Source organism: Thermobia domestica, chromosome 11, assembly GCF_964235325.1.
Source record: "Thermobia domestica chromosome 11, izTheDome1.hap1.1, whole genome shotgun sequence".
NCBI classification, from domain to species: Eukaryota; Metazoa; Arthropoda; class Insecta; order Zygentoma; family Lepismatidae; genus Thermobia; species Thermobia domestica.
Genome location: NC_137464.1, coordinates 178,953,567 through 178,978,920, shown reverse-complemented (window position 1 = coordinate 178,978,920; position 25,354 = coordinate 178,953,567). Strand labels below are relative to the sequence as shown.

At 35.5% G+C, this 25,354-nt stretch overlaps 1 protein-coding gene across 5 annotated transcripts in view; it reads right to left on the bottom strand.

Moving 5' to 3' along the window:
• Window positions 1-25,354, bottom strand: part of LOC145664584 (AP-4 complex accessory subunit Tepsin-like) — an 87,109-nt gene that overhangs the window by 23,144 nt on the left and 38,611 nt on the right. For 3 of the 5 annotated variants that reach the window (XM_081731374.1, XM_081731371.1, XM_081731373.1), the window contains 4 exons: window positions 15,256-15,421; window positions 11,769-11,960; window positions 11,505-11,643; window positions 8,950-9,066 (listed from right to left, as the gene is read on the bottom strand). In XM_081731374.1, coding sequence (XP_081587500.1) covers window positions 8,950-9,066; window positions 11,505-11,643; window positions 11,769-11,960; window positions 15,256-15,421 — 614 coding nt within the window. The remainder of the gene's footprint in view (window positions 1-8,949; window positions 9,067-11,504; window positions 11,644-11,768; window positions 11,961-15,255; window positions 15,422-25,354) is intronic. The other 2 variants (XM_081731372.1, XM_081731376.1) reach the window with 2 other exon arrangements.

Sequence of the window (25,354 nt, the reverse complement as noted above, 5' to 3'; positions counted from 1 at the left end):
TCGTAACTCCACGCATCAAGTTCGAACTTAATCAAGAAGTTCTGCTGCAACCACGAAACAGTTTATTACGAGATTCGGTGTCGTGAACATCGTCCTAGTGTTCTCTGGAACCATGAAAATTGTTTTCACTGGTAACGACATTGTAGTGCACTAGTTACAGTGTTTGTGTGAATAACAATGGGGAAGTCCTACACAGAAAAATCCGTTCTCCGTACAGCGGTATATTGTACAAATATACGGTATCCTCTTGCTTACTATAGAAATCAGTACGGAGCATACGTAATCCGTATGCTACATAGGCACTGCCCTTAGATGTTACATCATGTCATTGCAGGATGTCTGACATCTAACAGTTTTCCGTATATCACATGCATATACTTATGTTACCTTCGTCAGTTATATGTTATATACGTCCATTTGTATCTGAGATCCTGACCGCCTACATTGTTTCATACAGAAAGTACGTATAAATGGAACACTTATACAGAAAGTATTATAAAACATTCATTTTCAGTTATACGTCTGCTGTACGTTGTCCAAAAATTACAGGAATTACGCATGTAACCTATCGTTTTAAGTGCGCCACGTACAATTTTTTTTTTTCTCAGTGTATTACAGTAAGGATCGTATTAAATATGTTGATGATTCTAAAAGGCATAAGATAATTGTATACAGAAAGAATTCTTGACAAACATTTTATCTTGCGGTAAAATATATGTATTGCGTACAGCGCGTCTGCCAAAACATAGTATTAGGAGAGGATGATTATTCGTGTAAAGGGTGCTTCGAATATTTACCGTGAACAACGTGAATGTGTGTGATATATTGGTGATCTCGAAAGATAATGTAAATATGAAATTATGCACCAGCAAGATAAAGAATTTGTTCCTCTGAATGTAGATTTGGAAACCATTAACCAGACAGTTAACATGCTAAACATGAATGTGCCTCCATTAAAACGGCCGTTATCGGTGAAACCTAGACTACGGTGAAGGATTCACATCTCAAAATTTTTCATACTGCTTTTCAAATCGCCTTGTGTACAAGACACAAATAATCATCCTCCCCTAATAGTACGTTTGGGCTGACACGCTGTACGCAATCCATATATTTTACCACAAGATAATTTTTTTGTCTAGAATTCTTTCTGTGCACAATCATCTTACGGCTTTTAGCATAATCAACACATTTAATACGGTCCTTACTGTAATAGAACTTCCCCATTATTATTCACACAAACACTTAACTAGTGCACTACAATGTCATGCTACCAGTGTAAACAATTTTGATGGTTCCAGAGAACACTAGGACGATGTTCACGACACCAAATCACACAAACTATCAATAACGCACGAGATAAATCCAATTAATGGAATACATGTAAGTTTTCGAAAACTGTGGTGATGTGAGGGAAAATTGTTCTTCGTGTGATGTTTGCAATCATTAACGAATACCAAATATGAAATAAAATCTACGTAGTGTCATTTGGAAACATAAAAGTTCTAGCAAGTTGGCAACACTGCAAACTGAATTGCAACGCACGTAAAAATCATATTGATACAAATCAACTTTCTGAACTTTATCAAAGCTTTAACACACAGTTTCTGATTTGACGCGAAATATATATTTTATTTTCTATTGTCCCGAACCGATTTTGGATCCCGAGTTGGAAACCCTGTAACTCGAAAACGAAGCGGAATTCGACTCATGTTTATAGGAACTTTTCTACTGGATTTGGTGTCAGGATTCATCTCTCAAAATTTTCATACTCCCTTTCAAATCGCCTTTTGTATAGGACCTAAATGCCCATAGGAAATATTTACATTGCAAGTACAAAAATCGAAATTGCAATAATTAATTGCGAATGTTAGGGGCTGCAGCCGCATGAACGGTTAACGGATATTAAATACTTAGGTACTTCTCCAATACATGTAAAAAATTCAGATTTTTAAAAGGTGGGGTTTTTGAGAAAATGGCGTCTTAATGCAATTTTCAGCTTTTCATCATGCTATAACGTGGGATGTAATAATCATAAACGTAAGTCCTTCACATTGTCAAGAGACCTTATGGAGTAGATTTCGATGCTAGAAGCAGATGGTTGATATTGCTCGTGAGGACAGAAAAAAATGTTTGAAATTAGCAAAAATTTCATCAAAGTTGGCAACATTGCGAGTGAATTGCGCGATTCCTATTGGACCAATAGACGAATTTTGGCCTTCCAACGAAACATATAACTTTATACTCTTCCCGCTATTGCGATTACGTTACTAAGTACACTCGTTTGTCTACAATAAAATTTTTAATTTGACATGTTTTTCAGTTTTTCGAGCAATCCGAGAGGAGGGCAGCCATTTTGGAAGGCTGTATATCGAAGGAAAAATTTTTTTCAGCAAAAAGAAAAAATATGGGTCCAATAATTTTGTATGTAGTTTCTTATTTTAAAAAAATGAACTAAATCTGAGACAGTCGTGTGGACCACCCTGGACGATTTGAAATGGAATCACTCATATGAAAATTCTATTAGGGATTTCAATGCGAAGGTAGGACGAGAGGATACTTTCAAAACGATTATAGGGAACGACAGTCTGCATAAGGAAAGTAATGACAAAGGTGTTAGACTCGTGAACTTTGCAACATCCAAAAACCTAATCGTGAAGAGTACAAAGTTCCCACATCGCGGCGTTCACAAATACACTTGGACCTCACCAGACGGAAAAACACATAATCAAATTGATCACGTTTTAGCAGATAGAAGAAGGTTATCTAGCATAATTGATGTCCAGTCTTTTAGAGGGGCTGATTGTAACACTGATCACTACCTGGTGGCAGCGGTAATACGAGAGAGATTATCGTTGAATAAAGGTAATATTCAATGTCCGAAAACGGAGAGATTTAATTTAACTAAATTAAAAGAGAGTCAGGTAGGATAGAAATACCAGATTGAAGTTTCGAATAGATTCTCGGTTTTAGAAGATTCGGAGTGCACTAGTGTTGAGGATACTTGGATTGAAATTAGAGATACCATTAAAAGTTCAGTAAAAGCAAAATTGGGACACGCGGAAATACGTAAGAAAAAACCATGGTTCGACCAGGAATGCACTAAACTAGAAGAGAAGAGAAAACAGGCAAAATTACGCTGGCTGCAAAATCCGAATGAAATAACTACACGAAATTTCGCAGATATCAGGCAGGAAACTTCCAAAACTTTTAGAACAAAGAAATGCGATTTTTTGAAACCTAAAATTAAGGAATTTGAAGATAATAGTAAAAATAAAAATATTCGGAGAATGTATGAGAGAATCAGCGAATTTTAGAAAGGCTATCAACCTCGTGCTTATATATTAAAGACAGCTTACGGAACAGTTCTCACTGATACGGAGAGCATCTTAAATAGATGAAAAAATTTCTTTGACGATTTGCTGAATACGCAGCCAAAAACTAGTGTGCGTGGAGAAAAGGAGATACACACCGCAGAACCGTTTATTCCAGAACCCAACCGAATAGAAGTAGAAACCGCTATAAAGAAATTAAAGGAACACAAATCTCCGGGCATAGATGAAATTCCGGTTGAGTTAATTTTAGCTGGAGGCGAAAAATTGTGGAACAAGATACACAAACTCATTCTCCTTATCTGGAACAAGGAAGAATTGCTACAAGAGTGGAAAGAATCAATCATTCTTCCAATTCACAAGAAAGGCGACTAAACTGACTATAATAATTATCGAGGTATTTCTCTTCTGTCAACGTCCTATAAAATCCTTTCAAATATTCTATTAGCAAGATTGACCCCATACGCAGATGAAATTATTGGAGATTATCAGTGTGGATTTAGACGAAATCGATCAACTACCGACCAAATATTTACCATTCGCCAAATACTCAAAAAAGTGGGAATACAATACTCCGGTACATCAACTATTTATTGATTTTAGAAAAGCGTACGACTCGGTTAGGAGAGAAGCATTATACAACGTTCTTACGGAACTTGGAATAACGAAAAAGCTAATTAGATTAATTAAGATATGTTTAAATGAATCCCAAAGCAAAGTAAGAAAATTTTTGTCCACGAACTTTCACGTCGAAAATGGCCTGAAACAAGGAGATGCGTTGTCGCCATTATTATTTAACTTTGTGCTGGAATACGCTATAAGGAAAATCAAAGATAGCAACCAGGGCCTAGAGTTGAACGGTATTCACCAGGTTATGGCATATGCTGATGTAAATTTAATAGGGGATGATAGGAGAACAATAGAAAGAAATGCAGAGATCTTATTAAACGCTTGCAGGGACATAGGTTTAGAAGTAAATGCAGAGAAAACTAAATACATGGAAGTGCGTCGGGACCGTAATACGGCAAATTATGGATACGTTAAAATATTAAATAATACTTTTGATAAAGTAGATACTTTCAAATATATAGGATCAATACTAACAGACGAAAATCATATTCACGAAGGAATTAAATGTCGACTAAATGCAGCGAATTCGTGTTACTATTCGGTTCAAAATCTCTTGTTGTCGCGAATTCTGTCGAGGAATTTGAAGCTTAAAATATATAAAACGATAATCATGCCTGTTGTTCTGTATGGTTGCGAAACATGGTCGTTTACTCTGAGAGAAGAACATGGACTGAAAGTATTTGAGAACAAGATCCTGAGACGAATATTCGGACCCAAGAGGAATGGGAATGGGGAATGGCGGAAACTTCTTAACGAGGAACTACATAATTTATACGGTTTACCCGACATTGTTAGGGTCGTCAAGTCTAGGGGGCTTAGGTGGGCAGGTCATGTAACTAGAATGGAAGAAAGTAGAAACGCTTTCAAAGTCTTGACTGGAAGACCAATCGGAAAACGACCATTAGGAAGACCTAGGCGCAGATGAGAGGACAATATTACGATGGATCTCGCAGAGATAGGAATACAAAGTAGAAACTGGATCCAATTGGCTAAAGATAGAAGTCAGTGGAGAGCTTTTGTGAACGCGGCATTGAACCTCCGGGTTCCATAGGCCATAGAGTTAGTTAGTTAGTTTTCAGTTACATCGGCTATGATCTTGATACTAGCACATGTTTCGGTTTATCTTGTACTCAGTCCGATTCTATATATGAATCCCAAATTTCAAATCTAGATAAGAGACACCAAAATTAATGCTTTATTCTCGGTGCTCATATTGTGATTTACTCAATAATTATTAAATCTTTTTGTAAGGTATAGACCTGATATTTTGAGCAGACTGAGCAAGATAAATAGACGTACGAACTAGTCAATACTTGTCGTAACTGTTTATGTTGTCATAACACTAGAAGGACCAAGCCGTCATTTTGAAGCCATCACTTAAAACAATTTTTCTATATCTCATATATTTATTTGAGTTACCCAATCAAACATTAGGACTTTTATTATTTTAAAGAGAGGTTTGATATAGCATATAAACATTGTTTGTCTATTTTAAAGAGATACCTGTTTTTGGTGTATACCCCTAGAAGGACCAGACCGTCAATTTGACGGCCTCAATTAAAAATCTATATTTTGTTGTTGATATGGACAGTTTTATAGGCTGTACGCTATATGATAGTATCTCTGTTGGAAATGATACATTTTGAAATATTTTACATTATTTTTCCAATGAGTTTGCTGATTATATATGTTTTATTTCTGCTTTCCATTGCTGTAATGTAAAATATATGGTACTTCTTCGAATGATTTTCTTCTTCAATAACGTTCGTATCTCTTTGGTAATACTGTTCTCTGTAGAAATAAATTGTTTTTTGAAAGCAATATGAGAAATAACAAAGTGTTACGTGATTTCTTGAAAATGAATTTCGCTTGGAAGAAGAACAGGGAGATTGCTTCGATGAAGACATCGGTAGTAGCTAGAATGCAGTGTCTGAAGCTACTTCTTCGGTTAAAAGGGAGGAAACAGATAGAGAAGCTTCCAGAAGTAATCGATCAAATATTTTTATAGCAGCTGATGGGACACGTTGAAACAAAGGGGACAGACAGAACAATGCTGGGCGTACTGCCTCACGCGACACCCTTCGCGAGAAACCTGGTTTGCTATATTATGCGTTACATCCTATTGAGGATGGTGATGTTGTTAGTGCTTTTCTCTGGTTCATAGACGAAAATGTTGAGAAACATCCTGAAATGCACCATTGTTGAAGCTCATAGACAGCGTCAAGATTCTCTTTGGCCGCTATCAATTTTTGAACCCGTTTCATTTCTAGCAATATTGATATTTCGTGTAGCTTCAGATATATCCGTAAAGGAACTATAGAGCAAAAGCTATGGCCCAGTGTTTTACAAAAAGAGTATGGGAAGAAAAAGATTTCTTGAAATAATGATGTATCTTCGATTTGATGAAAATTGTCCTAGCTCTTCAAGGCTGAAAGCGGACAAGTTTGCTTTGGCATCATCTGTGTGGAACTTATTCGTTGAGAATTGTATCAGGTACTATAAATCCCACCAAAGTGTTTGTGTGGATGAACAGTTATTCCCTACTAAGATGAGATGCAAATTCAAATAATATATGGCTAACAAATTTGGATTCAAATTTGGCTCCATGCAGATGTAAAGTCAAGATATGCACGAAATGGCATTTTCTACCTGGGAAAGGACCAAGAACGACGTCGGGTCTTACAGTTATGCGGATATATTGTTCTCAAGACGATAAATCCTTTTCTCAACAGAGGGCTGAATGTTACTTGCGATAACTTTTCGTTTCAAAAAGAAACAGGCGACCTTAATTGGTAGTATTCGTCCAAATAGAAGAGAACTTCCCAAAATATGCTTGAATCAGAATGAAAAGGATATGTTCACTACAAACGTATATGAAAATCAATCAGGAAATCCACTCACAGTATACAAGTGTAAGCACGAGAAAAGTGTTGTTCTATTGAGTTCAATGCATACAAGTTGAAATAAAAATATATTGAAAATGTAAATTCATTTTCATGTAATAAAACGTTCGGAATAAAAATAATTATTTTGGTGTATTATACACAAGGTCTGCTGTAAAGGAAAGAAGCCCAGCCAATGTCTACAGGGCAGGTAGGGTGATCACGTGACTGTTAAAAAAAAATCATACGTAGGAATTTAAGTATTATTCCTTTATTTTAATTTTTCATGTCACTGTCCTGTGGGCGAACTTACGATATTAATATTATGTTTAATATATTGGCGGGGTTTAATGGCTCACCCTATACTACATCACGAGAACAACTTACATGAAACACAAGCTAGTCGGTTCAACATATTAAATTAAAGCTAAAATAACAGAAATATAAAGAGAAAAAGACATACATCTCTTGCAATTAAATAGTCGCCAAAATGACGGTTCGGTACTTCTGGGATGTAAAAATTTTGGTCCTTCTAGTGTTAACTGTCAACGAAACGGTTCTCTTGAGGAATTTTAAATATTCGAGTCTTGCATTCGGTTTCAAATGTATTCTGCTTTCAACTGTTTCAAATCCCAGGTATGTATCTCGATCCTGGAACCGGATACGGACCTAAACTCTCACTCAGATCAAATCACATTTTTTAGCAAGGCATGCATTTGATCTTTTGAGTAGACTGAGGGAGGCAAATAGACTAGTCAATATTCTTCTTAATTTTTTGTTTTCTTCACAGTCAGGAGTTTGTAAAATTAAATGTGATGAATTTTAGATATTCAAATTTATCACAATTTGAGATGTAGGTTCGGATGCGAATCCAGATCTGAGATCCGGATTTCGGATCCAATCCGAATTTCGGACCCAGATCAGAGATTGGAATTTCGGATCAGAATCCAGATCAGAGATCCAGACCTGGATTTAAATCCGAGATCCGGATCCCAAGGATCCTGACCCAATCAGATCCGGATCTTCGGATCTGGCCAGATTTGGATCCGGCCATCCCTACTTTGTAATGGACTAACACCATGTGCGTGAGCTTTCTCGGGGATCTCCCACTTTCTTCATCCATCGTTATCACCGCTTTCATTTTCACTATCTGCCTTAGTCTCGAAGCATAATCGTGGGACGTTAAAAAAAAGAAAGAAAACAACACTTTTCAAAATAACGCAAAAATAAATAAAAATAGAAAAAGGTTGGACTTGGTAACGGTTTAGTATTTACCATGAAAAACAGAGTGATTAATGTCTTTTGATGGCCCGTTGTGTATGGTGTTAATAACTGACGCTGATGAGTCAATTCAAAAATACGGATCAAAATTTATTTCAAGTTTACAGTAAATTATATATGAAACTCATATCAAATGAGCAACTTAGTTTCTAATCTATATATCCATTCAACTGCATATCTTACTCTATTTAGATTAAATATTTGAAGACCCTTCGAAACTTTAGTTCCAACAGCACGTACGTGAGAAGATTAAACGATTATCTGAATAGCAAACAAAGCATTCAGCAATGGTATTCAACTCTGACAGCATATCAAGTTCTCCAATTTAAATCCTATTCAAATTTTACTGAACCATTTGGAACAGCCTAAAACACCGTCATATCATCAACGTTCTCTGAAAGACTGAAAATTGATATTGTATATACTGTATATATATCCACAAGTTCGTGAAGTAATTTGCAAGTAGAATTCAAATGATTCTCAACGCAAAAGACTGGTTTTATTTGTTATTAACTATATATGGCAGAGCGACTAATTTTTTCGTAAAATGTGGACTATATAGGAGATACATTTAGCATTATATTCAAACAACAAGTAATTTTACTGGCGAAGTTAACGTTTAGGAATATTTTCTTTTTTCATTCCTTCTTTTTTTTCAGAATCCTAAATATATGAACTAGGAATATCTTCTTTTTTTTTCAGAATTCTAAATATATGAACAATGATATTTATAGAAGAACTAGGTATTTTAGACATATTGTATAAAAACAAAACTAAAAAGGAGGGGTGAGGAATAATACCTTAAAATTGAAAAAGAAGATACTAACTTTTTGAATGTTTCACCAATTTCTTGCCGAGAGACAGGAAAAGTATCTTTGCCACAGAATTCTGCTATCAATTCCCTTTCTGCGGAAGATTCTTTTACACATACTGCTGCTTCACTCCTAAAATTACAGAAACGTTACGTGATAGAAACAATTCTTGCAATTGTAATTTTAAATTAAAGAAAACAAAGTTACAATTTTGTATGTCTATGTGTATAATTGAGTTACAGATATTAAATCTCAACGTAAGAGTTTCAATGTTGAGTTTGTGGTTGTAGCGGTATTAGTGCAAAAAATCCGTATTTGATTTTCGGTTGGAATACGTTTCATTTGGATTTCACGTTAGCTATAAATCCAATCTCATACATACAGCCTGAGTATTAGAAATGGATGTTAAACAATTATGTCAACAAGAATGTTTTGATTAAACTGCTTTTTGCGTTGACCATTGTGTTCACCAAAATTTTAAAAAATACTAGCTGAAACACCTGCTTTTCGCACGGGAAAAATAGGATTATGATAAATATCTTATATATATATATATATATATATATATATATATATATATATATATATATATATATATATATACGAGGTGTGGCAATTAAATAACGAGACTGCCCACCTCCTGTCGCGCAGAATCGTGGGGGGGGGAGGTTGCTAATGATATTGATCTTGAATCTTCATGAGCAGCCGCTGTTTGTTTCATGATTCTGAAAGCTTTTTTTTTTTTTTTTTTTTTTTTTTTTCCAGGTTTGCATGAAGAGGACAGTGTTCTGTAGTAGTGCCGGAATCATGGTGAACAGTAAACTTGAGCAGCGCATTAACATCAAATTTCTGGTGAAATTAAACAAAACCGACAGAATGTTGTGCAATGTTAAAAGAGGTGTATGGTGATAATGCTATGTCATGTGCACGAGTTTTCGAATGGCACAAACGATTTTCAGAAGGTAGGGAGGAGGTTGAAGGACCCGGCCGCCCTTTGAGTTCAAGAACGGACGAAAATGTTCAAAAAATTAATGAACTTGTGCGGAAAGACAGACGTCTGAGCATTTGGATGATCGCAGACATGACGAACATTAACAAAGAGACAGTAAGACAAATTTTGCATCACAATTTAAACATGACAAAAGTTTGTGCAAAAATTGTCCCGAAAAACCTCTCTCAGGAACAACAAGACATTCGAAAGACCATTTGCTGTGACGTCATGGAACGACTCAAAGCAGAACCAAAGTTGTTAACACGTGTCATCACAGGTGATGAAACAGGGATTTTCCAGTATGACCCCGAGACTAAGCGTCAATCCATGCACTGGAAGGCTCCCACATCGCCAAGAATGAAAAAAAGCACGAATGAGCAAGTCGAAAGTGAAGGCAATGCTCATCGTTTTTTTCGATATCAGGGGTATCATCATGACTGAATGGGTGCCTCAGGGTCAAACGGCGAATCAGACCTACTACAAAGAAGTCCTAATCAAGCTGAGGGAAAGAATAAGGAAGAAGAGACCGGATTTGTGGAAGAACGATGCATGGATCCTCCACCAAGACAATACGCCTGCCCATAATGCCCTTTCCGTGAAGCAGTTTTTAGCACCCAAGCGCATTCCTGTGCTCAACCATCCTCCGTATTCACCAGACCTGGCTCCCTGTGACTTTTATCTATTCCCAAAAGTGAAAAGTGCATTGAAGGGAACAGATTTTCAGTCTGTGAAAGAGGTGAAACGAAGAACGGCAGAGTTGTTGAACAGTGTGACATTTGAAGATCTACAACATTGCTTTGAACAATGAAAGGCACGTATGCAGCGGTGTATAGATAGGGGAGAGCAGTATATTGAAGGGGATAACAGTCAATTGTAACTTTCTTTGCAGCAATACATCACATTTATGACATCAGTCTCGTTATTTAATTGCCACACCTCGTGTATTTGAACCCTTTTCTCCTTACGTTCGAAAATCCATTTTAAATTATTCAACTGTCTCCTAACTTTGCCTTCTATGAACAGACAGTGGAAAATTAAAATATTGTAGAAATTTCTCCCCTTAGATGCAGAATTTTCTAAAAAGACTAGAGCACATGTCCATTTATCTTGACTTTATACACCAAGTTTGATTTTCCTAACATGAAGGGCTCGTGAGATAATCAATTGTTGCCATAAATTTTGAACTCCCTATCCTCTGCTTAAAATATGCATTTTAATCAAAGTGACATTATAACAACCCAGCCCGAGGTAGGTTGGTCTAACTATAGTTTTAAAAAAATCGATCGGTTTAACCGTTTTACCGTCATGAATCACACAGATCACTTTCATTTTATTTATAGAGATTTTTGACTATTCAATTCAGTAAGTACACTCTTGTCGAAATAAAATCTATACATATCACCTAACTAACGAAGAAGAAATTTCAAGTTAGAAATTATTTTTAATAACATTACGTTATTTAATTTAAACATAGGCTTGTTCAATAGCCCAGCGTTATTTTCTTTCTCTTCTAAATCTAGGTCTATGACAAACACCAAAGAAGTTACTAGAAATATAATGAAATTGTTCAAGAATTTACCCATGATCGCTTAGCTTCTCCAACGAATCCAAGGACAGATTACTTGTATGGGACGGGATAGCTGCCTGAATCGCCTCTTGTCCTTGCGACCCTTCCTCATCCGAATCCCAGCCACCACCAGCTCTTCCAGGAACATGAGCTACAGAACAAAAATTAAGTTACTTTTATTTGGAATGCATATAGTGTAATGAAAACAAAAATAAAAAAATCTCCTTTTTTAATTATTGCATTGTTTATCATTAAAGAAAAATAAACAATATTTACCTTTCACCCTTACCGGTAGTTTTGGGAGTTGCGTGGACGCAGATGCAACTTGGCTTCCAATGTCGGATGATAAACTGACCGGCTGGTAATTGCCAACAGGACAACTTATTGCAGCTTTAACAATTTCCGATGTGGAGTCAGACTGCTGAAGAAACCTACTGAAGGCGTCCACCATTTTTTCAGTTATTGTCTCTGAGAACAAAATAAGTTTTATTGTTTTAAAAGTAGAATATTTATCACTCGGAATAGTAATAATCTTTATTCCTGTTTTTTTTTATTATTATTATTATATGGTAATGGACACTTGACGTCACTTCCTTAATACCTATCCTGATAACATGTTCAAATTAAAATTGAGGCAAGCAGGATATAAGATTCATATTTAAATGATCTCAACAGAGGCCTGTCGAAAAAATATCCTACCTTCTTTGTTTTGAGAAATTACATGACGTAGGTTGGGCAAATTTTGCGTCGTAGAAGAGAGGTCAATGATGTCTTTAGCCTGCAGATGGTGTTACTTCCATTTGTATCTCCTGTTCTGGAGGAGTGGTTACGTTCGGTGCTCTTCTGTGGTCTTGGCAAATTATTATGTCGTTTGCGAATATAAGCATGTTTCTACTCCTCTGTTCTTGGGGCCGCGGTGGCTCAGTGTTAGAGCGTTCACCTCTAGTGCATGGGGTCCCTGGTTCGATCCCAGCTCGCGCCAAGTGAACTTTGTGGTGGACAAACACCGTGTGCGTGGGTTTCCGCGGATTTTTGTCCTGTTTCCTTCCACTTTCTTCATTCCAACCTTTCATTTATTTATCATCATCACAGTCTCCTTTAGCCTAGCCGGCATATCCGTGGGACTTAAAAATCAAAGATTTCATTTCATTTCCTCTGTCCCTTTAGATAGGCCGCACACTGAGGGATCAAACGAGCATGGTAATTTCATGTGCGTGGTATATTCACACCAGTGCATGTTTTAAATATGCGGTCTCGATCTGCGCACGCACCAATCGAAATGCTCCCGTAATGAGGGTAGGCGTCCGACACTGCTCCAAGTGCTGTGTGGTGTTGTTGTGACCCTGAAACATTCACTTGGTCAGTGCGCGGCCAGCCGTACTCTAATACTAGTTGTTGCGCCTTGGCCTTTAGCCGGCTGCACACTATAGGCTAAAATCGTTCTAAGTTAAAAGCTCTAGTTGTTTACATTTAACAAATTTATTTATTTTTAAAACTTCATTTATTTATTTATTTATCTTTTTTAAAAAAATGAAATGAAATGTTTAAGTTTTACGTCCCACGGTTATGCCGGTTAGGCTAAAGGAGACGGTGATGATGAGAGATGAGTGAAATGGTGGAATGAAGAAAGTGGGAGGAAACGGGAGAACCCCGAGAAAACCCACGAGCACGGTGTTTGTCCACCACAAAGTTCAATTGGCGGGGGCTGGGATCGAACCCGGGACCCCAAGCACCAGAGGTGAACGCTCTACCGCTGAGCCACCGCGCCCCCCTTATTTATCTTTTAGTTTGCCCACCAAACAATAAGAGATTGCACTAATATTATTGCTCAAATTTAAATATGGTTACGGCCTTTGTCCTGTTTTGAAATAATGACCGTAAATTAAAACAATTCTTTTTAAGTTACAATTAAATCATAACAATTGCTTTAAGTCGACAAGTCTAGCATTCCAGCGACATCTATTAGCGTGACGTTTGCTATTACGAATTAACGTGACGCCCTAAAACATTTGCTTTTGTAAGTAGGATAAATATGCCTTTTATAATGATGTCAAATAGTATAGGAGACAGTACACTGTCTTGTTTCAGACTCCTATACTTAGAATCGTTAGTTTTTTTCCATAGTATGTAAAAACTCGGCACTGGGAGTTCTGATAGGGTTAAATAATTGACCATACTGTTTTTTCTTCCATTCCAATCAGCTGAAGTTCTTCCGATATATGACCCTAGTTAAGTCTAACCGAGTGCCTTTAAGCATAGCTGTGATCTTACAAGGGAAGTACTTTAAGTGGTACGCGGGGATCTGGATTTGTTATATATCGTTGGAAAGGTCACACCAAGTACACCTCACATGTGAAATATCTCACTTGAATGCGGCCTGTAAGGGGCGTGGGGACCATTTGAAGATCCGAACAAAGCACGCTCCGCGATAAACTACAGAAAATGTGGACATAATTGTTTTGAGACCTGGTATGCATAGGTTTAAAAGATAACTGAATACAAATCTGACATCAAATGTTTACAAATCAAAAGGCGGACACAAATTACAAAAAACAAGCTATGGATCTGAAACTGGGTATATAGAGATATTCGACGTCGCTATGTATGAATCGGATACCAAAAGTGTAAAATTCAAAATGGCGGATCCAAGATGTCGGACAAAAGGCAAAACACTGCTATGGATCTGGAAGCGGGTAAACAGAGGTTTTCGTGATCGCGGAGTACGAATCCAATGTTAAAAGTGCAAAATTTAGTATGACGGACCAATATGGCGCACAAAAAATGCAAAAGTACAGAATGAATATATACGTGTATGTATCCAGATGAGCCTGGGCTCCATCTGGGTCTCGTCTCGATTTGGAAAAGCACATCTCGGTCTCGAATTAAAGACGAGACAGAGACGAGATCGACACTAGTTTCGGTGTCGGTATCATCCCTACTAATGAGAGAAGACATCTGTCATACATATGGCTCACAACTGTACACGGGATTGCAGAAGCATAACGATGTTTCAAAATCCAGCATGCAGTTTTCACTGTCATTGTTCAGATCTTCAGATGGTATCTGTGAATAATCGTAACGTACCCTACAGGCCCCATTCAAACGAGATATTTCACATGGAAGTGTACTCGGTGTGACCTTTCTAACGATGTATAACACATGCAGATCTCCGCGTACCACTTCGAGTACTTTCCTTGTTAGTGTGGATCGAATACAGGATGGTATATTTGAAAAGCCTTAAAACTCACCTATTCCTGGAAAGTTAGTTGTACAGTTGAGCTTAGAAAGCAGATTAGTCTAAAAATGTCTCGTAAGTCTACGAAGAAGTTATTAGACGAACTGTTTTGTGATAAAAAATCGTTTCATAAATTCGAACGTCTTGCGGAGATAATAGCTGCGATATTCTTGACTTCCATACACATAGCTTATAGCTTTGGTGGCAGCTGCTTTCTACAAACTCTGTGTAGTCTTCCTAATTAAATGCTTGAAACTAAACACTCAATACACTCAGATTCCCTTTCCAAATAATCATAAAATGTCAGAAAAATGCAATTTTACTTTTTTTAAAAGTTACTGTGAAAGGGAAGTTAAACAATATTTTTTTCGGAGCAAGGAAAGGAAGTTACATTTTAATAAGAAAAATAAGTAACATTACCTCATTCAACGCAGCTGAAACTGAAATAAATAAGCTATAAACATTAGATGTACTAGTAAGAAAAAATACTTGTTACTTTCTTTTAAATACTTGTTACGGTAGCATCACCTTCTTTCTGTACAGGACTACTTCCAAATCCATCATATTTTCCTCCGGATTTTCCGCCAGACCCAAGACCTCCTAAGTGTTGTTTAACAGGAAAGTCAGCTTTTGTTTCTGATGATTTTTCTTCCCGTTCCATTGTCTCGGGATCGAAGAGGAAGTCAAGAAGTTCCTTAAAAAATTAAAATAAATAAATAAATCTCACTTTCACTTTCTATAAACAAAGAATAAACTTGATTTATAATTATACCTTACAATTGGATTTAACACCTATCTATCGTTGTTCCTATTCATAATTTTCACTTGAAAGAAAAATTAAGCAAACAATAATAACGTTACAATTTGCAATTACTTTAATTGTTTCGTTCGCAATATTCATCGTATTTTTAAAACTTGCTTTCAAGTTAATCAATATATAACAGTATGGTGTATTCTTTCATATTTACAACGCTGTTATGTAGATGGGATCTGCAAACACCATTACTACAGAGGTTGTTTTTGATGTCTATTGTGACGAATTACAAAAGCAATAGTAACGCCACCCGGCGCGAAATGAATAACACCATTATCAACATTCGACCTCAGTTTATCCGTAAGAGGTATGGTGAGGTTAATGTTGAAGATGCCACCGGAGATCGACCCCTACTGGGAAGGAAACATGACGACACCTACTGGTGTCAAATACAGCTATAGTATCTTAACCAAAGTGTGCAGGCAATGTGAATTCACCATGTCGAAGAATGGGAAAGCACGTATGTTGAAAGGAGTAGGAAGACGAGGAGTAAGACAATTCATGTAGGGCAGAAACAAACCAACCGCTCTTCTCTACGAGTCGTACAATAGCTACTATCCGGAAAGTGCAAAATCTCGTCACATGAATAAACTCAGGTGCAGAGAGGTGCTGCAAACCGTTTTGAAACATCCCACAATACAATTCACAGCGTACTTCATCGTGATCTGGGGTTGGAGAAGCGTCGAAAGGGACGTGTTCAGAAACACTTGCCAAAACATTAGAGAACGTCGTACTACTTGTCAATGGCTCTACGAGCATCAACCTAACGGGCTGCTAGTGCAAATACGTTATACCATGGTGTATATATATATATATATATATATATATATATATATATATATATATATATATTTTGCTAAAACCTTAAAAATAGGTTCGCAATCTACCTTAAACGTGATGGGATTTGTGACGTAAAAGGCAGTTAGAAACTTCCGGAGGCATGTCAAACGGAGACCTTTAGTTTGGGTTGCGAACCTCAAACAATTCTCATACATGAAAACTGCTGAATGGCCTTAACATCCACCCAGTTCCTTCAAGGAGTAATTTAAATTAATGCAAGTCTTGGGGGCGTAGCTCAGAATTAGAAACATGGGAGTAGAAATTCAAAGATAAAATTCGACAACACAGAAATAATTTAGAATAAGAATTTAATGAACTGATCTTGAATAACTGAATAACTACAGAGCATGATATGGACTGGTATGACTTAAAAACTAGAGAAGACAATGCATAATCACTTACTTTTGGTAACGATGATGAGCAGAACCTCTGATGGACAGAATGACGGAGTAACAAAACTAATTATGAATAATCTGACTCACAGAGTTTCGACGTCAAAATAGAACTTCTCATACCCGGAAGAGAATCCGGTAGTATTTATATGATTTTTCCGTCATGTCAACATTCTTGCACATTCTTTCTGAGTCTTCCTAGTTCTAGAAGTCATAGCCGGTCATTTGCATTGTAGAAGTCAAGGCACTCTAAATTTTCCATTGAATTATGAATCCTAAAGAATATTCAAACTGCCTCCACTTCATACATTGCCTATTTTATACACATTTTAAAATTCAATTAAATATTTTGTTTCATTACATTGTGGTACACAATATTCCCTGTGCTTAATTAAATATTTTGTTTCTTTGGTGGTTGAAACAAAAGCGTGAAAAAATAATAATAAAAAGTTAAACCAAAACCAAAAATTACATAAAATGATAATAGTAACAATAATCAATTCTTCTTAAAATATTGACCCAGAAATTATGAAACACCCTATATGTGATATGAAGTATCCTATATGTAATACATGATGTATAAAATGAACGTCAAAATGAATAAAAGAAAAATAATGCTTGATTGAAATTTAAAAAAAAAATGTTCTTAAATATTGCCCACATTGGATTATCCTGTATAAAAAAGAACATTTTATTGTAATGGTAAATAAGTCTCTGTAATATTGTTAGTTAAAGTCTGTTGAAAGCAGACACATAACAGTAGAATAAGCAAAGATGGTATGAAGTCATGTTAGATAACAGATTATGTTTCTGTTGAGTTATCACTTTATGTCTGTGAGAAGTAAACAAGCATTCTCTGTTGTTGGCTCAGAGACCAAGTTCTCATGAATGTTCACAGCTCGTTGCCAACTGTATTTAAATTCACCAAGTTTTAATCACGCAAAGTATGTGGATATACACAACTTAAGAAGTATATAATCACTGGAATAAGCGCTTGCATACAACACTAAAATATTGGTTAGGAACATACACTAACTCACTTATGTCATCACTAAATATGTATAAATAATACGAAAAAAAAAAAAAAGTAAATTAAATCACTTCACTATATCAGTAACTCTAGAATATTTAGAGTTAGCAACACTCTTGAATATTCACAGTTGATAGCTGAAATACAGCGTAGTAGTGCTCAAGGACAGCGGAAGCAGGGGGGAAAAACTGGAGATGCGTAGAATGACACTGATTGGTAGAATCCCCTCGTAAGATGCTACAGAGCTGGTGCTGAATGCATCTTGTCTTTATTTGTCTGTGTGAAGTTAGTTAATAGCACAAAGTTTGTTAAATTAATAGTTGCTGTTTTCGGTGTTTCCTATTTTAGAGTGATTCATGGTGCTTCCAACATAATATAGTGATAGTCCTTTGTGTTTTTAAAGTTGTAGTGGATTGTGAACAAAAGTGAAAAAAAAAAAAATGTCGTGAATTCAATTACAGTTCAGAGGTGTTGTGCATCAGAAGTGAAACCACTGTTTCCTTTTCTTTATCCATCCTCACTTATTTTCATAGCTAGTCCTGCTATAATTATCTTGTAGAAATTATCCTCTAATCAATCAGAAATGTTGCTTTTAGTTGTTATAAAAATTCGTGACATGCATTGCCTAGGAAGGATATATAGGGTAAAGGAATGCTCTGTTTTAGATAATAGTCATTTGCATATCGCAAACGGCTAAACGAGTTTTATTCAAAGAAATTGAAGTAAAGTTGTTACTGGATAGAGGAATATTAGAAACATAATTACTAGGAATAGAAATATTGACATCGTCATATAAATGTAATGAATTTGACGTAGTTGCAATTACAAATTGATTGTCACGTGACTCGAATGACAGATTAGAAACATAATGAGGTACGTGAGTGCCAGTGGGTTGCGGTGTTGCCAAGTTTCGCATACAACATTTCGAGAAGGTGCCATCATATTTGAACAACAGTCTTATAAATAATATAACTGCAATAATTATACAAACTAATGCCGTAGCTTCGATGATAAAAATAATTTGTCCGTCCAATCTCTGTAAAAGAAAGAGAGTGAAGGGACTACTGAATATTTTTGAACATAACGAAATAAAATAACATAATATCTACAACTACAAGCAATAATAAAACTTATTTCCTATTTCTTAACTACTTTCTTTTGTGTTCTCTTCGTCTGTCTGAACCTTAGAGATCAACTATAAGTTTCTATAATCATCATGAACAAAAGGTACGTTATTCAATCTTAACCTAGCTCAGGATATTGTATGTCCTGAACGGTCTCAAGCCTGTAAAATAGGGAGAGAGGTTGAATCTCGTGCCTCAATACACTAGTTTTACTATTAATATTCTATATCCTTAATAAAATATTCCAATAAAAGCTAAATGTTCCCTGCGCTTTAATACGCAGACAAAAAATAACATACTCTTAACATGGTTGCATGAAAATAAGACTAACAAATTTAGCATGACGTCTCACACCTTCGTAGCCTTAGATCATGAATTGAGTTAATTCAAATAAAAACTAAATACATCTATGAATTATTACCATAATCATTCTATCTTAAATTATTTAGAAGAAACTTAAAAAGTTCTCAAAATCAATATTGAACTTTGGAATGAGGTGGGGAAGTGTACTTGTGCTTCATGCATGGTACAGTGCCCACATTCCTATGAACTATCTCTATTAACTTACAATACTAACTTATTTCTACTAATATTTGGAAGTATTTAAGTATAAAGAAAACTAATATTTTGTTTCTCTTTTCTTTTTTTAATATATTTTCCAGGTATGTATGCTGTTACTGATATACATAATAAACTTAAATACATAAATATATTAATAAGGATAAAATAAGTATACATAGTTCGGTAAGTAGTTCAATGATTACTACCTTGAAGATTGTGTGCATGTGAGTTAGCATAATTTTTCTCTAGTTTTCGCAATTTAAAAAATAAATACAACAATAGAGCAAGAAACAAAACTAACATAATCGGGATTACAATTGAAAAAATGCTATGCAAGTTGTCAAAATGTAGCATATGCAAACTATTTTCATTGAGTTTGAGTGATTCTAATTCAGCACTGCTTTGATCTAAAGATTTAATTGCATACGTTACATTTAAATGTGGAGCTGAGATATTTATTGTCAAAACAACATTCGTGTTGACCTCCTTAATAGTTTGCCTTGAGGGCAATACAGTGTGTTTTATAAAGACGTTTTCAAAGTTTTCATACAAAATAAATTGTGTTTTGTTGTTACCATAGACTAACGGTTCAGTATGAAGAACATTATGAGATGTTATTTTTGTAATGTGTCCTGGTATTAAAGAATTAACTAATAGTCCTGCAGGAGTATAAAGATGGCTATACTCAAGCTTATGGGGATAGTTTGAACATCGCAATCAGTAAATGATTTATTGAAAACCATGTTCGTTAAACATTTCGATGGAGAAGTGACTCGTAAACTAGACGTCTCGCATAAAAATAAAAATGAATGCCATTTACATAACAACTTATTGATTTCCATGAATTTGTTGTCGCTTTCATATACCTGTTCTGGAATATTACACTTCACAAGCTTATCAGAATGTAACATTCCTAAATTGGAAACTTGAAACAATTTTGAAATTTTGTTTGGTGTTTTCTAAACTAAATCAACATTCAGTGTCTCAAAATTGAAGTTAACCAAAAATACAGATGAAATTGAATAAAATAAACCTATATCATGGACATACAAAGTATCTTTTAGAGTTGCGTGGTTTTTAACTAAACTTAAAACTTGCTTTGAATTTAATATTTCGTGAGTCACTCTATTTTGAAGAATATCAGATATCATTTTCATAATCCTTTGCTGTGATTGATAGTACGTAAACATTGCAAGCAAATAGGTTTCTATGCTAACTACTTTACAAAATCCTTCTTCTATCTGTGATTTCATTTTCAGCATAGTGTGTTTGACTGTTACGGCTACATTCTGTATAATTTTAACTTCATGATTAAAAGCTTTCTTGAGATTTTGAACTTCAGTTGTTAACAAATGATGATGTTCCTGTAACGCATTTACAGATGCCTTTAATTGACTGGTTTGATAAAAATTATAACCTGAAAGACCTAAAGATGTAAGACCAAGTATCCAAGATACAATTGATCTACGATTACGTTGTTTAGGTACACAATGAACTGAATTGTTCGAAAATTGGAAAGCACATGGTATAACGTCTCTAATTTCTGCAAAAAATTCTCTTTCATGTTCCAATAATTCTTGCCTGAATTGAATCCAATCTGCACAACTATCATTGTGTGGTAACGTAAAATTAATATCCAAATTAATCCGAAGCGTAGTATAGATGTTCTCTGCATCATGTACTGCAAAGCCTGCTTGCGAAATAGCAATGCCTAGTTCTGCTAAAGTAATTTGTTGCTGAGGGTCAAGATTTAGCTCACAGTAGCTACTCATGGACCATACAAGAATCAGAGTCATGGAAATCCAATTCATCTGAAATGAATAAAAATTTCCACTAAGCGGCTTGTTGAAAATGAAATCTCAGATTTAAAATTTATTTATAGGATGTTCTCTAATATAATGTTTACTTTACAGGATCGTTTTTTCTCTAATGTTGATTCGTTTCTCTAAGTGTGGAAGAAAAATCCATAATTCCTAATCTAACCCAAAAGGATAGAATAGAAAACGACACAATTGAAGATTATTAAATTACGTTTTGATATTGAATTTAGAAAATGTTAACATATTTCTATGTCAACTTCCGTCGATTGTCTGGACTTGGTTGAGGTTCAGCGTCCAGAATTCGCTGAAGCATATCAAAACGCAAAATAATAAAATAGTCCACCACCAGTTAATACCTATACTAGATAATGTTATATTTCATAAACACTTTTTTTTTTTTTTTTTTTTTTTTTTTTTTTTACACTAACGTTCCCATTTGGCAATTGGAATCTTCGTAAAACGGACGTAGTCTTCTAATGTTAAATGAATCCTCCACTTCTTCATTTTTCGAATTTCGATAGCGAATTCGATACGAATTCTCATTCAATTTTTCAACAATTGTCCCTTGCGTTCTAAATTTGTTTCCAAAGCAAGCCGGAACTCCTTTCTGCGGGTTAACATCTTGGATTAGGACTTTCTGTCCTAAATGAAATTTTTGATCGGAGTACTTTTTCTGAAAGTATTGTTTCTGCGACTCAAATCTCTTAGAAAGATTTTTCGCTGCAATCTCCCTCGTATCCTGTACATTCCATCCAACATCGTTCTCGCTTCAAATCCAAAAAGAAGATAAAAAGGCGAAAAACGGGTACCTTCATGTTTGTGGGTATTAATACAAAATGTTATATTTGCCAAAGCCGTGTCCCAGTCATTTGATTTCTTATTTACAAAATGCCGAAGGCATGTTTGTATTTTGTCGTTAAATTTCTCAGCTAATCCAATGGTATAGCTACTAGCTGTATTCGCAAATTTCAACTTGATGTTGAATCGTTCTGCCATTTCTTCCATGATCTTCGATTTGTGAGATGTCAATCTATCTAAGTAAATCAATTGAGGAATACTAAACTTGAGAATTATTTCGTTATAAATGGCATTAGTTATTGTTTCTGCCGAAATGTCAGAAAGACTTTTAGTCACCAAATATCTTGTACAAGCATCCACCATTGTTAAAATGTAATTATGTCTGTGTGTAGCCGATAAGGGAAAAGGCCCACACTCGTCAATCACTATCGTACTCATAGCAGAGTATGCTGGATAGGTTTGTGGATGTAGAGGTGTTCGACCAGATCTTTGTTTGTTCACCTGACAAGATATACACTGCTGACAACGTTTCTGTATGTACTGCTTTAAAGCTGGCATGTAAACTTTCTTAACTGCGGCTGAATACGTTTTTGAAAAACTTAGATGTCCCCCTCCTAGATTAGAAGAATGGACACAGTCAAAAACATAGTCTCTCAAAGAAGAAGAAATACATAATAAATAATTAATTCCTCCAGGATGTTTTTGTTTTCCGTCTTCGCGTCCTTCGGTTCTTCTCCTTCCAAAACTCGGATGATTGGACCGCAAAAAGAGTCCTCCCTCTGAAGTTTGCCGACATCAACGTCCTCCTTGAATGAAATGAATGTATTCAGGTCTTCAACATCAAAGTTCTCTTTTGTTGGTTGATTATTTGTTTCCCTGGAAAGTACATCTGCCACATTGTCTGAAGACTTAACATGAATAGGAATATACTGATATTCTGCTAGCTGTAGTTGCCATCTCGCTAGCTTCGATGGTAGGTTAGGGGTATTTTTCAAGTAGGTAATTGACCTATTGTCACAAAGCAACTTGAACTCTCGACCAATTAAAAATACTCTAAGCGCTTTGAATGCACTTAGCACTGCGAGCAACTCTAAAGAAGAAATGTCCAAATTCTTCTCACTGTCTCGCAAATTCCTGCTGTAGTAGGCTATTGGATACCACTTCTTATCTTCATCGCATTGCATCAAAATTCCACTCACAGATTTTCGGGAAGCATCTGTGTACAAAGCTAGAGGTTTCTTTGCATCGTACGGCTTCAATATGAATGTCTTCATCAATTCTGATTTTAGTCTATCAAAACTTCTCTGGGGTTCGTCTGCCCAATGAAATTTCACATATTTTCTCGTCAGTTTTAAGAGGGCCCACTATTTCTGCATAGTCCTTGACGAATTTCCTAACATAATTCGTAAGTCCCAAAAATGATTTTAATTTTTTAGTTGATGTTGGTGTCTGAAATATTTTGATTGAATTAATGATCTTGTCCGAAATTTTGTAACCAAACCTGGATAATTCATGTCCTAACGCTATTACTTTATCGTGGATAAACTTACATTTCTCAACAGAAAGCTTCAGACCTACATTACGTAATCTTTGAAACACTTTTTCTACAATTTCAATCATCTGCTCCTGAGAATTTGTTGAAATCAGGACATCATCCATATAACACATCACATGTTCAGGATAAACGTTCGCTAAACACATGGACATAATTCTACTAAATATTGCTGGAGAATTTAAGAAACCTTGGGAAATTGAACGATAACGAAATGACCCGATTTGAGGCAAATTAAAAGCTGTATAAGGTCTAGATTGTTCTGCCAAAGGAACACAATGAAATGCGTTCTTAATATCTAACGAACAATAGTACAGTCTTCCTCCTATAGTAGATAAAATGTCATGTATTGGTGGTAAAGAAACAGATTGTAACACTGCGTGAGAATTAAGGAGACGTGAGTCCAAACATAGACGTAAATCTCCATTTTTCTTCTTTACAAACAGCACGGGCGAGTTATATGGGCTTTCACTATATTCAATCACTTTTTGGTCTAAAAGAAGATTGATTTGTTCTCTAATTTGTGGTCTAAGGGCCTCAGGAATGAGATACTGTCTTCTATAGAAAGGAACCTGTGTTTTTAACTCTATTACATGCTCATAATTCTTAATTCTCCCTATAGAATCCTCTGACCAAGCAAACACATCGGCATACCTATAGCATAAATCAATCAATTGTTCTCTAATCTCAGGTTTAACTTCTGTACCAACATCTAGTTTTGTACTATCAAACAATTTCTGATCTTTCAACAACTGCTCTGAATCTACATCCTCTGACTGTACATTGAAACATTGAAAATCACTTAAATATGCTAGATCTTCGGCATACCCTAAAATCTCATTTTTCGCTAACGAAATTGAAGACACAAAAGGATTAATAACCTGTACAAAGTGTTGTTTGGGAGATAAAACTGTCCTAGGAATCAAAATTCCTGTCTTGTCTTGTAACGATTTGTTTGGTTCAAGTAACCATTCTTTTCCTGTCTTTGAATTCGCTAATTTTACTTCAACAAATTGTTTCGTTCGAGGCGGAATAGTAACATCATTAACCAAAACAAACGCAGGGTTCATACTATTACAAACTAAATTATTAGCCTGTGGTGATAATTCCTTTGAAATATCCCTGTTATCACTTATAGCAAACCTAGGAGGTTTTCCAAATCTACGTAGCAACAAAACATTTCTATTCAAGTCTATTTGTGCTCTCTGGGATACTAAAAAGTCATTTCCTAACAACATGTCTTGGGAAAAATTGTTTAACACGCGAAAAGCATGATGAAATGTTCTCCCATTAATCTTAAAACGAACAATTGCTATTTTATTTATCAAAAGAGAATTTTGAGTAATTCCTTTTATGCGTGTATCAATATTCAAAATCTTAGCCTTTGGTGAAACTAAATTTTCTGTAATTATTGCTATCTGTGAAGCAGAATCTAACACAGCATGAGCATTCTTATCTTCTATCAGTATTGGCATTAAAATCATATTGTTTTGAGTGGTAATGGAGGATTTTACGACATGGCCCTTTTTCCCGAATACTGCGTTATCTGTAAACGTACCTCCCACATTTACAGACATTACGCGTTTAAAGACTGTTTCCGCAATAAACATGTATCCTCTGTGTGAAATCCATTACCACAAACAGAACAAATGGGATGTGTTTGTGCCTGAGTCGGATAATATTGATAATTACTACC